The sequence below is a fragment of the Diadema setosum genome, chromosome 4 (assembly GCF_964275005.1).
Source record: "Diadema setosum chromosome 4, eeDiaSeto1, whole genome shotgun sequence".
NCBI classification, from domain to species: Eukaryota; Metazoa; Echinodermata; class Echinoidea; order Diadematoida; family Diadematidae; genus Diadema; species Diadema setosum.
Window position 1 is genome coordinate 19,973,960 of NC_092688.1, and position 14,081 is coordinate 19,988,040.

Consider the following 14,081-nt stretch of genomic DNA (forward strand, 5'->3'; position numbering starts at 1 on the left):
CAGTTACAACTGCTGCACCAAATGTGCTGTGTTCATCTATTCTACAAATCATTTATGAGGCCGATATTACTGGAATTATACCCCTTCACAGAATTTAAAGATGTTGAAATCCCTATCCTGAATGTTTTCACTTCATATTTTACTATTTTGACTTAGATATTACAGATAGATGCAAATTGACCCATATGTACGATCTTTTCATCGCACACGGCGATCTCTATTACAGTCCCACATATACAGATTCGTGTAAGTTCTCCACACAAGAAACCTATGGCAAAACTGTGCACAATACATCGCAGTCTGAATGCTACGTATACACTGAATAAATCTTGTTAGAGTACGTGTCCGTGTTGGAAACAGATGACGTACTGATCAAGGAAGGCTTATGCGAGGCGCTAGATCTCTCCCTCGTACATCCGATATCCCCAGAGCCGTTTCCACTTCCGGGTTTGTGCGATCGCGATCGCAATCAACAAGATATTTGATATCGATAGCAAAAAAAATAATAAAAAAACATGGGGTCGGCGGAATTTTTAGGGTCGGGCGGGTTACGCCAATGCAACAATTTTTTTTTTTTTGGCCTTATAATATCCAGGGCAATTTTGCTGAAGTTTTCCATGAGCTTACTGACTTGCAGAGACTCCAACCCCAATAGTAGAGCAGATAAGCCGAAGAATTGTGCAAAATTTGACTAAACCATGAAACTTTCACCATTGTTAGTACATGCTATAAGATTAATTTTAAGATCGGGAGGTAAGTCTGAAGTGACCTCTGATGACCTCTAGAGGTCAATGACCTCAAAATCTAAGAAAATTGATATTTTGCCTCATTGGTTAATGATAAACACAGTAATGATGTACTAAAACTTAATATTTGTCACAGTGAAATTGTCTTTATGTTCCACAGAGCCCTGACAGGTTTCCCTTTGACCTCTGATGACCTCCAGAGGTCAATGACCTCAAAATGTCAGAAAATTGATATTTTGCATCATTGGTTAATGATAAAACACAGTAATAATGTACTAAAACTTAATTTTTGTCACTGTGAAATTGTCTTTATATTCCACAGAGCCCTGACAGGTTTCTATCTTTGACCTCTGATAACCTTCAGTGGTCAATGACCTCAAAATGTCAGAAAATTGATATTTTAATGCGTCACTCATAACTGAAACACGATAATTATGTACTAAAAACTAATTTTTGTAAGAGGAATTGCCTCAATGTTCCACTGAGCCTTTCGAGTCAGATTTCTACCTTTGACCTCTGATGACCTCAGATGACCTATGATGAGGCCAATGACCTCAAAATGTCAGAACATTGATATTTGGTGCAATTGGTTGATGACAAACATGATTTAGATGTTATATTCATTTGTATTACAATTGAATTGTTTTCCTATTCCACAGAGCAAGAGAAATTACTCACGTGTCTCTACCTTTGACCTCTGAGGAAGGTGACAGGTCAATGACCTCAAAATATCAGAATATTGATATTCTATGTATAGTCAATGGTCAACTTTGTAATACCCGATGTACAATCATTTATGCTATAATAGAAGAATCTTGTCATTCCATGGAACATTGGTCATTAGCCTGTGCATTATATCCAACTTTGACCTCTCAGGACAATGAGAGGTCACTGAGGTCACATGTGTAGGCTTACCTGTATTGATGTTTGGCTTCATTGGTGTAATCGTAAATGCTTAATCATGTACAAATCACGCATTGATGTTTTGATCAAAGTATGTATGCATATTCCACAGAGCATTGTTTATAGTAACAGGTCTCTGAAATGTGAGAGGTCAATTACTTCAGAAATAAAACTTAAGTTTCTTGAGTGATGGCAGTGACCTCAAATACAACTGTTATGTTTGGGTTAGTTATGTAGACTAGCAAATATGGCCATTATCTCGACACTCGAGGAAAACAAGGCCCACGAGACTGATATACAGAGTGTTTAATCTATTCAGTGTAAGTCTCATAGATCTTTTCCCCCATTTGTCGGACTCATTATGGGACTGGTTTGCCTAAGTGTCAAGCTCATGGGCAATATTTGCATAGTTTCCAGCTGGTGGGCCTGTATTGGCCAGTGTAAAGCTGGTGGGTTGTTACAGTATGACTGCGATGAATGACTCATGGTCCTGGAGTATACAGTCCACAGCTGCGACATCATGGACCATCTTGAAAACTTCGACATACTGTGAGGCCCAACATGCATTCCACATGAAGCAATCCTGTGTATTGCAACTAGCTATTGCCATCCGAGACCTACCCAGGGAATAGATAAGCATTCATGGCAAACCATGGAGAAAGCGGATTGTGCAAAATATTTTGGAGTTCCAATAGGAGGCTCAGCTGGAATGAAATCGCCACAGCAGCTTAAAAAGGTTATACTTCAACCAAAGACTCTCTCCAGACGAAGATACGAGTATCATAAAGTTCAGGTGTTTTGCTACTCCATGCCGCTCAGGACTGTCCTGGAATATGCATGCATCATCTGGGATCCATTCACCCAGATGAAACATCATGAATTTTGGAATGATCCAGAGAAGATATGCACTCTTTAGCTGCAATGACCATCATATGCAAAACAAGCAGTGTTACAGCCACACTTGAAAAACAAAAAGCAAAACAAAACAAAACTACAATGGCAATCCCTGTAAGAAAGTACAGCTCAGGCAAATTCAGCGATGATGTTCTGCATCAAGAACCCCACAATATCCACTCCGCAGGAAGTTGTGGCTCTATTGCTGCATTCTTCAAAAAGGGCAAATGACCAAAAATGTCAGGCATCATTTGCAAGAACACAAAGTAGGCCTACTCCAAAAAAAAGGTGGCGGCTACTCTCGGCCACTGTCTCTTGTATCTCTTTGAAACACTTCAGGAGAGAGATACTCAATATTCAGCTCTGTTATTAAAGATACATATGTCTCTCTTTTTGTTTTTGCATTTGTTTGTTGTTTTTTGCTTCATATAGCTCTTTGGATACCTTCTTTAACCAATTAAGAAAAGGCTCCATGGCAGAATATTACAAGATTACACAGTATAATGAAGAAGAAGAAGAAGAAGAAGAAGAAGAAGAAGAAGAAGAAGAAGAAGAAGAAGGAGAATAGGAAACGAGATCTGCTGTCAATGATGCAGAGCCAATACCAATCAGTTCCATGGCAGATCTTAGTCGGCACTGCAAAGGTTTGGATGTCTCTCTCTGTTGACAAAGGATATTCTAAAGCTCCAAGTAAGTCCATGGGGTGGTTTACATTGTCTGGGCATAGAGGGTTGGGTTGGGTATATGAGGATATGATGCTTTGTTATAACAATTAGGTTTGAGATATCTATTTTTTATGTTTGTTTTGACCATCCTGCATGGATCTCCAACGAAAAGGAATGATAATGTGTTAGACCCAGCCGCCAACGTGTTTTTTCAATAGATTTTGATATTACAGTGTAGTTGAGAAAAAAGTAACCGCTCATTGTCCTAGATGGAAGTCAAAATTGAACTGTGTGTGGAATACTCTGCATACAATTTTGGACACACACACACACACACACAAAATGCATTTTTTTAAAATATAATTATTATTTCATAAGCAGCAGGCCATGACAAACCAATGAGACCAGACATCAATATTCTTACATTTTGATGCATATCTTTCAATATCCTCCAGAGGTCAGAGGATCATCGCTAATGTTCATGTGAAATGAGTACACGCCTTTTGAATTGCTCACTTTTATTGCTATAGAAATACACAATATGTGCATCATGTCGATCATTAAATATTGTATCAGTTTCATTTTCAGTCTTGGATTATTTTTTCTATGTACAAATAAAATCGTGGCAAAGTAAACAACTTTCACATCAAAATATAAACGAGAATACTAAAAAAGAAATAGATGTAATAACGTGCAAGGCAAATACCAGGCCTACATCATCTTAAGGTATACAGGTGAAGGAAATCACCTTATTGATAAACAATTTACTTGACTGGGATAGCGACCACTGAACAATATTGTTTCTTAAAACTCTCTCTTCTTTTCAACAAGTGGAATAAAACACATGCACATACCGGGGCATTAGTTTGGAGGAGGGGTGGGGTGGTGGCAGGGATAGTTGACCCCCACCCCATTAAATTCTGAGATGTGGACTATGTTTTGTTGTTGTTAGTTTTTGTTGTTGTTTTTTGTTTTTTGCTTTTTAGACAGAAAACTGCCCAAGTTTTTCACTTTAAGTGTGCATCGGATTGTTAAAATTTAATTCTGAAATGCAAAATCTCCCTTCTGTGAGAGGGGACATCTCCTTTCGATAGACTCCTTTCCCCTGCTTGGTTCCTTCCACAGATATAACATACTTTGGGGAATGATAATTTCCCTTATTCTATGAAAAATGTTCTTAAGAGATATTTTTATTTGAATTCCAAAGATGAAAAGGCTTTCCTATACATGCACGATTGTTCATTTTGGAGGGCAAGGGGCATTTGCCCCGCCTCCCGAGAAAATATGGGAGGGGGAATGGTGGGGACATAAAACTTTGCCTCCAAGTATTTCCTGAGATTGAGATTTTTTTTCTTCACTTTTTTGACAGAAAATGAATTGTCACTGAACATTTTAGCTATAGTATGCACCAGATTAAAAGGCAGAATCTCCTTTGCATACCCCCTCCCCCACACTATCTTTCGTTATGTCCCCTTCCATATACGCTCAGTGCTTTTGTCCCATTTTTGTTCTATATCATCACAAAGTATGTACTAGATCTTTAATTTCAGTTCTGACATATTAAAGAAAATCCCTCTTGTTGGAGGGGGTAGTGTATCTTTCAATTAACAATCCCTCCTCGGTTTCTACCCTTAGATTTGGTACACTCCTTTTACTGATAATTTTCCAAATATTCCATCATAAATGTGTATACTAGATTTTTTTTTTACATTTCTATTCTTACTGCAAAGGCTCCCTCGCATGGGAAGGATTTGGGGACAGCCCCTTTCATACCCTCCTCTCGCTGTATCAACCTCTCCTCCATGCATTGATTATGGCTACACATTTGGGTATGGACTTTTTTTTTTCAAAATGGTAGTTCAAGAATGGCACGAGATCATTGAATTGCAAACAAAAGAATGCAAAAGCTCCATAATGTGGGAGGGGGATACCTCCACCCACATCCTTCTGTGGATTGGTCTTCCTCCATAGATGGCTGACTTACTACACCTTTTTGATACAAATTTCGAGGTATTCCTTCAAAAGTGCCTGTGTGCCAGGTCGTTGAATCTCATTTCTCAAAATACAAGAGCTCTGTCGAATGGGAGTGGAATACTCTACCCTCGCCAACGCTGCGCTTGCTGGGTTCCCATCCATATAGACTTGGTACACCTTGGTGATCCATAATTTTCCAAATATTCCCCAAAACGTATGCATCAGATTCTTTAAAAAAAAAAAAAAAAATCGTCTTTGGGAGGAGGGTAGGTGAGATGCGCCCACATCCCATCAACTTCCGTATAAGTGATGACGCACACATTAAACAAGAGCTACACTGAATCACTGATTTCAGGTCTAAACCTGCAAAATTCCAATCCCCCACCCACATCCTCCCCCTCCCCCCCGCTTCATTCCTTTGCACCATGAACTTATGCTTTTACATATTTTCCCAAGTTCCCCCACCCCACGTGAAAACAGATCGACACCCCTTGCTCTGTGCACATACCCGACTTAGATAATTACCTGAAAAGTTCTGCGGAATGAGTAGCCACTTTTTTGGTAACAGAAATGCATGGTTTGTAAGCCCTACATTATAAACAATTAACTATTAACAATCGCAATATCAATATTAACATCCTCACATTTCATTCGAGGTATTTGACCTTGTGTGATTTTCATAGGTGAACGGTAATGGCTCGTTAATAAACAGGGCCTACGAGTGCTCTCTAAAACATCATCATGTTTACCATTGATGATGCCAAACTATTCTGATACTTTGAGGTCATTGACCTCTCGAGATCATCAGAGGTCAAAGGCAGAAACTCGTCTGTGTGCCTTGGAATATGAAGACGATGTCATTGTACACAGATATGCTTGTTTTGTACTTACCATGTTTGACCTTTCACCAATGATGTCATACTTCAATATTCTGATATTCTGAGGTCATTGACCTCTCAAGGTCATCAGAGGTCAAAGGTAGAAACCTGTCTGCTCTTTAGAATATGAAGACAATTTCATTGTAAGACAGATATGCTTGTTTTGTACATCTTAACAATGGTTACCATTAACCAATGACATCACAGATCAATATAATATTTTGAAGTCATTGACCTCCAAAGGTCATCAGAGGTCAAAGGTTAAAACCTGTCAATGCTCTGTGGAATCAGAAAATGGTTTCCCTGAAGTATAGATGCATGTTTAGTGAATCATAACCACATATATCATTCACAAATGTCTAAAAACATCGATATTTTGATATTTAAAGTTCATTGACCTCTGGAGGTCATCAGAGGTCAAAGGTAAAAACCTGCCAGTGCTCTGTTGAATCTGGAAATGATTTCTCTGTGGTATAAATGCATGTTTAGTGCAACATAACCACATATATCATTTGCAAATGTCTAAAAACATCGATTTTCTGATATCTAAAGTACATTGACCTCTGGAGGTCATCAGAGGTCAAATCAGACTTACCTCCCGATCTTAAAATAAATCTTATGGTATGTACTAACACTGGTGAAAGTTTCATGCTTTAGTCAAATTTTGCACAATTCACGTGATTTTGAGGGCTTATCTGCTCTACTAAAGCACCTTCTGATCTGGAGATTCTCCCGCCTGAAACCCCTAGCAAACGGGAGACTCCAAGTTGATGTGTGCGAAGCGCGAAGTTCCTAGGATTCTAGATGTTCTCTGGTGCTATCTAAGGCTTATTTTTTCAACATATGATAGAAATAAGTAAGAAATCCTTTCCATCGGGAGACACAGAGCCAGGGCGGGAGAAATCAAATCTCAAACGGGAGAGTTGGAGTCTCTGGACTTGGCAAGAACCAGTGTATTCCACCACTACAGTCAATAAAGTGGAAAGAAATGGGAAAAATTGAAAACTTGTCACCAGACATTTGGAGAAGAAATAGCCATTTAAACTTACTCTGAGATTACAGTGTAAAACCCAATTGAAACTTGTGTATTTTACATATGAGCCACAGACCATAACTTTGAAATGAATTAAATACAGATGCACTGTACCTTCAGAAACATTTGTGTGTCTTTATTTACATAGTACTTGTCAGCACATTCTTTGTACAAAGGGAGGAATAACTGATATTAATGAATACATTAATACAACTTTATAGTCTACATACAACTTGATAATTTTGGGGACAGTAATCAGGAGATATTTCCACAACTGGGTATATCCACAGGTGATGGGGGGAAAAAACTGTGGAAAGCATACATGCTCTGCATTATGATAAAGTAGACTTTACTCAATTTGTGTATGTTTGTGACAGTGTCTACAGTCTAGGCACCCCTGCTTTTCAAAGACTTTGTTCAATATTTTTTATTTTTAGCATTAACAAGGAATCCAAAACCAAAGAGGCACAACATGGAAATGCCTGAAAACATATTGTAAGTGATGAGGATGTGGGGTTTGAAAAAGCAGTACAACATTGACAATAATTCATAATTATAAGTGCCTTGTACTTCTAGATACATTATGAAACCAGACTTGTTTCAGCTGTCCCCAAAAAGTTAACAACTGGAAAGAGAGGGTGCAGGCAAATCGAAATTTGACAAAGTGAAGTAAATGATAGCAGAGAGAATCAAACCACAATACCGACATACATGCTTTCACAGACATTGTATGAAACATTGGTAATTTCAAGTGTGCACCATATAAACCTGGAAATCATTTTCCCTTAATCTACTGAGGCAATGGCCTTGCAAGTGTCGAGTCTGCAGTAGAAGCATGAGGGACACGCCAGGAATATTGACATACACATAAAAAAAAATGTCGCGTGCATGCCTCCATTGTACAAAACAATCTTTCAGGGTTTACCATCTGCACATTTTAAGTGTTTAAAAACTTTCTGCCAAAGATGTAGGGTGGGCTTCTGTAACAGTGACTTTTGACACATTTGCTAGTGGTATACTTGCCCCTCTATGAAGATGGAACCTAGCATTATTCAGGTCATCTGATATCAATCGTACACAACAAGCAAATGGCTAGAAGTTAATGAAAGAGGAAGAATAACAGCTTTGATGTCATGTGGCAATATTCCATGACAGGTATTGACAATTTATCAGGGGATTCCATGGGCTGAACACACCCTGTCCTTATCAAATCTGCTACGCATGTGTAGCAAGGTCTAAACCTAGTCAACCCTTTGAGATCAATCTTTTCTTCATCCAAACCACCAGTCATGCAATTCACAAGTCCAAATCCAAGAATCAAAGCAGACGTTGCTGTATCCCATTGCTGATCCTCTATAATGTTCTTAAGAAAGTAGTTTCTGCTGCAGTGGGTGCCATCTACTTTTTCTTGCCCTTGCTGGATGTCCGCCCCTTGCTGCTGCCAGGGGCATCAGCCAGGGAAAGCTTCTTCTGGAGGGACTCGTTGTTTTGCTGGATCTGGTCTGACAGGGAGATGCGGAGCTTGGAGAGCTCTTCGTTCAGCTGTGCTGTGATCAACTTTCGAAGCTCTTTGGTGGTCTCTGACTCTTCCTCTGCAAATTGGAAAACAAACAATAGAAGGAGATTAAGCTTTCTCACAATCATTTCATTTTGTAGATGGTCTAATGTTCAGTTCAGTAGAAGAAAAAAAAAATGATTGAAGAAATTAGCCTTTACTTCAAATTTTGGCATTTCACATTTGAATCCTGCTTCTCTTTACATCATATGCCAACTATTTACACAAAGACAAACCTACAGGCACTGAGTCATTGGTACATCAAAAAGACCTGCTTAATAACTTTTCACTGCTCTAGCAATAGTAATTATGATGAGGATTACCATTATCATCTTCATCAATACTATCATCATCATCATCATTATCATCATCATCATCATCACCACCATCATCACCATCACCATCATCATCACTACCATCATCACCATCATCACCATCATCATCACCATCATCATCATAATCATAATAGGGACAAGGATGAACTGGTACGGATGGACAGTAACGCCTACTAGTGGGAAGACAATTCAATGATGTCATACCTTCAGGGGATGGTGGCTTCTCTGGATCCCCTCCCTCTGTAACAGGCTGTTCCTGGTCTTGCTGTACACCCCCTTCTGTTTCTTCCGCAATCAAATTGAGCTCTTCCTCTGTGAAAAGGAGAAAGACAGATTATACATGTAAATGACATTGCGAATCAAAGCTTACATATGACAAATATCACCTACATACTACACAAAGCTTTTGTCACAACTGTTACATGTACTCAAGATATGAACCAAACCAGTTGAGCAATTCAATTAAACAGTACACAGACTACTAGTATTTCAATGCCTTTGGCAGTCTATGGGGAAAAAAAAAAAGAACAGAGAAATTTAGAGATTTTGCGAACTGAAGGAATGCTATGGTGAGAGTCTTTACATAATGTGGCAATATTCATGTGCCCACATGTGCTTGCTACCACCTTATGTAGGCAGGTTAGGAAGTCTGCACCTTGTGCCTGGGGCTCTTCCTCTGGCATCCCATCATAGGTCATGGAGAGGTCAAGTCGCACCAGCGGTGTGAAGACGTACTTGTACAGCTTGAAGTGACGAAAGTACGTGTTCACCACATAGTCGATGATCAGCCGTACGTGCTCATGTGTGAAAATGTTCACACTCCAAGGCGGCCTCTGCGTATTGAGGAAGTAACAGTTGGTATGTTCTTGAAAAGTAGTGAAAACGTTGCACATATGTTGTAATCTTGTACAAACATTGACCTGTACACAAGATAGATAATCAGACAATCAAACCACTATCATAAGTATTGTAAACTTTGCACTGAAGATTAAATAATGGCATCCACATACTCTATGAAGAACTCAGTTCATAAATATAATTTTAGAGTGCTGCTATCATCTTTGGAGAGTAAGATTGTCCCATCAGTAGACACAACTTTTCAATGTAATTTGTACCCATTCATTCTTAGAGTGTATATCCCCTTAATATCCTACATCATATGTAAGCATATGGGGTTGTCTCATATGGTATTGGTAAATATGTGAATCACAGGATACATTGACGACTTACCAGCACAGCATGGCATAGCACCAGTTCCCTGAAGTAGTCGTAACATTGCTCCACATTGCCGAATGGAGTTTCTGCAAGATAAGTGATATTCAATCATTTAAAAGAAAAATTTATTTGCAAACCAACCATGTAGTACTCAAAGGGCAATTCTAATCCATGTCGGCTTTAATAAATAGAGTAAATTGAAGCACGCAAAATGAAGAAAAAAAAATCATCAAATTAGGGCATCAACAAAGTTGCAGAATTGTTGACAAATGTCACCATAAAAGAGTGATATTAATCGCAATCACATATTCAAATCAGATGGGTGATTATGTTATCCCCTCACATCTCTCCCACTAGTCTGCATAAAACTCTTCACTAAATTTCCTTTAAAAAAAAAAAAAATCACAAAGTAAAACTGGTGTCCTTCACATCATATTGCTATGAAGAAATAATGTACGTGTATATGTGATGACTGTTCAAGGCGAAGGGGATGTAAATAATCAATCATTGACCAAAAGCTTACACTTTAACCAATTGGAGAGTTGTGAGGTTGAAGTACCATTATATCTCTATTTTAGACGACACTAGAGGTAAACCTTGTTTTATGTGGCAAAATAGCCAAATACATGTATAGGTTTGTTAAACCAATCAAAGGCGAACATAGAACACACATCATTACACTTTTGTAATAAATCAGTATGAGCAAGTAACTGAGTTACCTTGGTATGTCACAAGATTGACTTTAATAGCAGCACTCACCTACACAAACCATGTGAGTTTTCTTCACAATGGAAAAGAATGCAGATAGCTGCTCTTTGGAGAAGTTGTGGTTGAGTGCATGCTGTGTGGCGTAGAAGTACAAGTCCAGCAAGGCAGCTGACCGAGGGTTTTCTTTGTAGTCGCTCAGACTGAAGTGATTAGCTAGGATGCTAGAAACAAACAGATACAGAACATTGTCAAAAGCTTCATCTTCTTGGCTCAGCTACTACTAAAGCTACTTTGTTTTGGCCATGTCATTCACTGCCAGATACACTGCTGAAACAATTTTCTTCTGTGATGGAAGCAATTAGATTTTGTGGAAAAAGTGATTACAGTATAGATGTTTAACTTTCTGTCACTGAAATACAAACTTAATAAGTTGAGTTATGTGAGTGCTTGTCTAACATATCATACATCCAGACAAAATTTCTTCAAACAAATGCAAAAAGAAATGAAGAATCAGATATTTAGCAAGAAGCACAAGCAAAACCATTGTTCTCATATAGTTGGGAACAGAGATCTCCATTGAAAACATGCAGACCATTTTTTTTCATTAAATACTAGTACAAGTAAATGACGATGCCATAATGTTCCTCTAAATGCTAGTAGTACTATGAGCATCTCAAAGAACTGAACACCAAGCACACTCACTGTAAATGTAATATGAAGGTAATGATAACAAGTGTACTGTAGGTAAATCTAGAAGATTTACCATTTCCTTGATTTGTTATTGTACCGGGAAATTTTATATATATAAAATATCTTAAAAGCATGATGATTTCTAGCTGATAATTAACTGCAAGTAAAAAAGAAGATCAAGCATTTTTGTTTGTTTGTTGTTGTTGACAAGACAACATAACTCGTGTCATGTACGTATTACAGTCACCATTTCTGTTGAGGCAGACACCAATCTCACTGGAAGAATTTATGTTTGCAATCTGACAAATGTGAGAAATTCTTACGTCTTGACTTCTTCCATGCTGGCAGCTTCCTTGATCTCCTCTGATTTGTGGACATCCAAATCCGCCCTGTCAATCAAAGCACAAAGTTTTAGGAAATGAATATCCTGATCTACGTTCAGCGAATTAATCAGATATTCTGTACCACTACCAGAGATGACTGCAAAATTACTGACAGGTCAGAGGCTGGCTAGGCTTACTTTATTTGAACCATTTATCTTGTGGATGTGGAGACAGTCAATAATCCATTGATGAACATGTACACGATGTATATATCATCGACATCAAGAAGTCACAAGAAAGGAGACAACATTTTAGTATCGTATTATGACTGAAATATTAGTCTGCATACTGGCACTGAAAATTGCACACACACACACACGTGTACAGACACACACCCATGCAAAAACAAACACCTTTTTATGAGATGCTTCAACTGGGGATATGATGGTTTGCTTAGGGTAATTGGGCATATTCCTTTATTTGTTTCTGAAACTTTATTCTAATTCTTTATTCAAATAAAATGATTAATTGAAATTGAACACCATCAGAAAATAATATCCAAATCATGTTTAGCAGGTAAAAAATTTAGGCTTCACGAGGTGTATAGGTGCATAGCCTACACAAGAAAGATTTGTATTACATTTTAGAAATTCCCCAATTGAATAGTGTGAAGTACTAGTTGCCAATATGCAGGCACTAGATATGCAAGACAGACAGGTGCATTATATACCCTGAAGGTGCCGCAGGCGCAAGGGCCTTACGAGGGCACTTTTTCATTTGTTGTAAATATTCTGAACAAATGGGCATGTGCCTGGTGTGAAATATATGTCCAGTTGCCTGAAGAGACACGTGAAAATATCCCAATTCAAGCGTCTCACAAGAACAGGGTAAACACACAAACATACATTACAAAAACAAACAAGCTAAACTTTCATAGCTGTCACAATTTAACAACTCTTGTGTAAACGTTAGATATTATCAGACATATAGAGGTCTAGATATCTTTAATAAAAACCACCACCACCACAACAACCATAACAACAACAACCACAACCACAACAACAACAACAACAACAACAACTTACAGTAGGTGCCTACCGGTAGTATAGGTCTACATAATGATAATATTATTATTAAACAGTAATATTTTCCTTCATAGCAATCATATGAAACTCACCAAAGACAAATCTTTGCCTTGTGATCTCTGGGCTATTGAAAGTGGAAAAGTGGAAGAAAATGAAAGAGAATTAATGTTCGGGATAGCTCTGGGTTGCTTTGCAGAAATTTTGACAGTTGTTGACACACCACAAAGCACAATCATTTGCAATGCAATCATTTGGCAATGGTCAATGGCGAATGCAATATTTATTGACCGAAAGATCGGTCTGTATCTGGTCGTCGGAGAAATGTTCCGCGGAGACTACATCTGGCTTCACGGACGGAGGAGAGAGAGCGATAACGTTTAAAAAAAAAAAAAAAAAAAAAATGGAAAAAAAATGGGGAAAAAAATAAAAGACTCCTGTGGACAGACGGATCTTTCTGTATGCAATCTAGATCTATAGGGTTCTATTGTTAGATGCGGCGCCCTGGCCTAACAGTTAGGTCTATGCTAACTGCGACCAGCAGCCCCACATGGGGCATTACGCTCTGCGTATGGGGCTGCTGGTCGCAGTTTAGGTCTGTCTGAGGTAGCTTAGGCTCCACGCAGCTACACAGCTCCATTTTAACATGTTAACAAATGCATGGGACTACACAGACTGAAATTTACCGCTGGTTCTCTTACCTGAGGTATTTTGGGCACTTCTCCCGGCATGTTTGGAGTATATTTTGAAGTTCAGTGAGATGATACAAGGAAATCAGTTGGCAAGAGGAAAATTTGCTCAAAAATGTGCTGGAAAACAGAAAAATTATGGAATTATATCACATCCGACTTCGAGCGAGCACTGGGACGTCGGTTCCACTATGAAAACTTCCGGTGGTAGCCAAGCAATATTGCATTGTGGGATCGAGATGTGTTGATGTCGTCTGCTAGATTTCAGCTGTGGATGGCCGATGGCTGCCAGGCGGCTCATAGGGCGACAAAGAATTGTTTCATTCTCTTTACAACTTTTTCTCTTTGTCTTTTCAATCTCTTTTGAGCTTGAAATAAACAGATTAATGAG

The 14,081-nt window shown here is 38.5% G+C and overlaps 1 protein-coding gene across 1 annotated transcript; it reads right to left on the reverse strand.

The window, feature by feature from the left end:
• Window positions 1–7,208: 7,208 nt before the first annotated feature.
• On the reverse strand, window positions 7,209–13,868 carry LOC140226985 (cilia- and flagella-associated protein 119-like). The gene is made up of 8 exons (XM_072307423.1): window positions 13,703–13,868; window positions 13,097–13,128; window positions 11,920–11,985; window positions 10,958–11,127; window positions 10,214–10,284; window positions 9,639–9,816; window positions 9,188–9,295; window positions 7,209–8,685 (listed from the first exon to the last, which is right to left on the reverse strand). The coding sequence occupies exons 1-8, from the start codon at window positions 13,730–13,732 to the stop codon at window positions 8,492–8,494; spliced, it is 849 nt and encodes a 282-aa protein (XP_072163524.1). The 5' UTR covers window positions 13,733–13,868; the 3' UTR covers window positions 7,209–8,491.
• Between the last annotated feature and the right edge of the window lie 213 nt (window positions 13,869–14,081).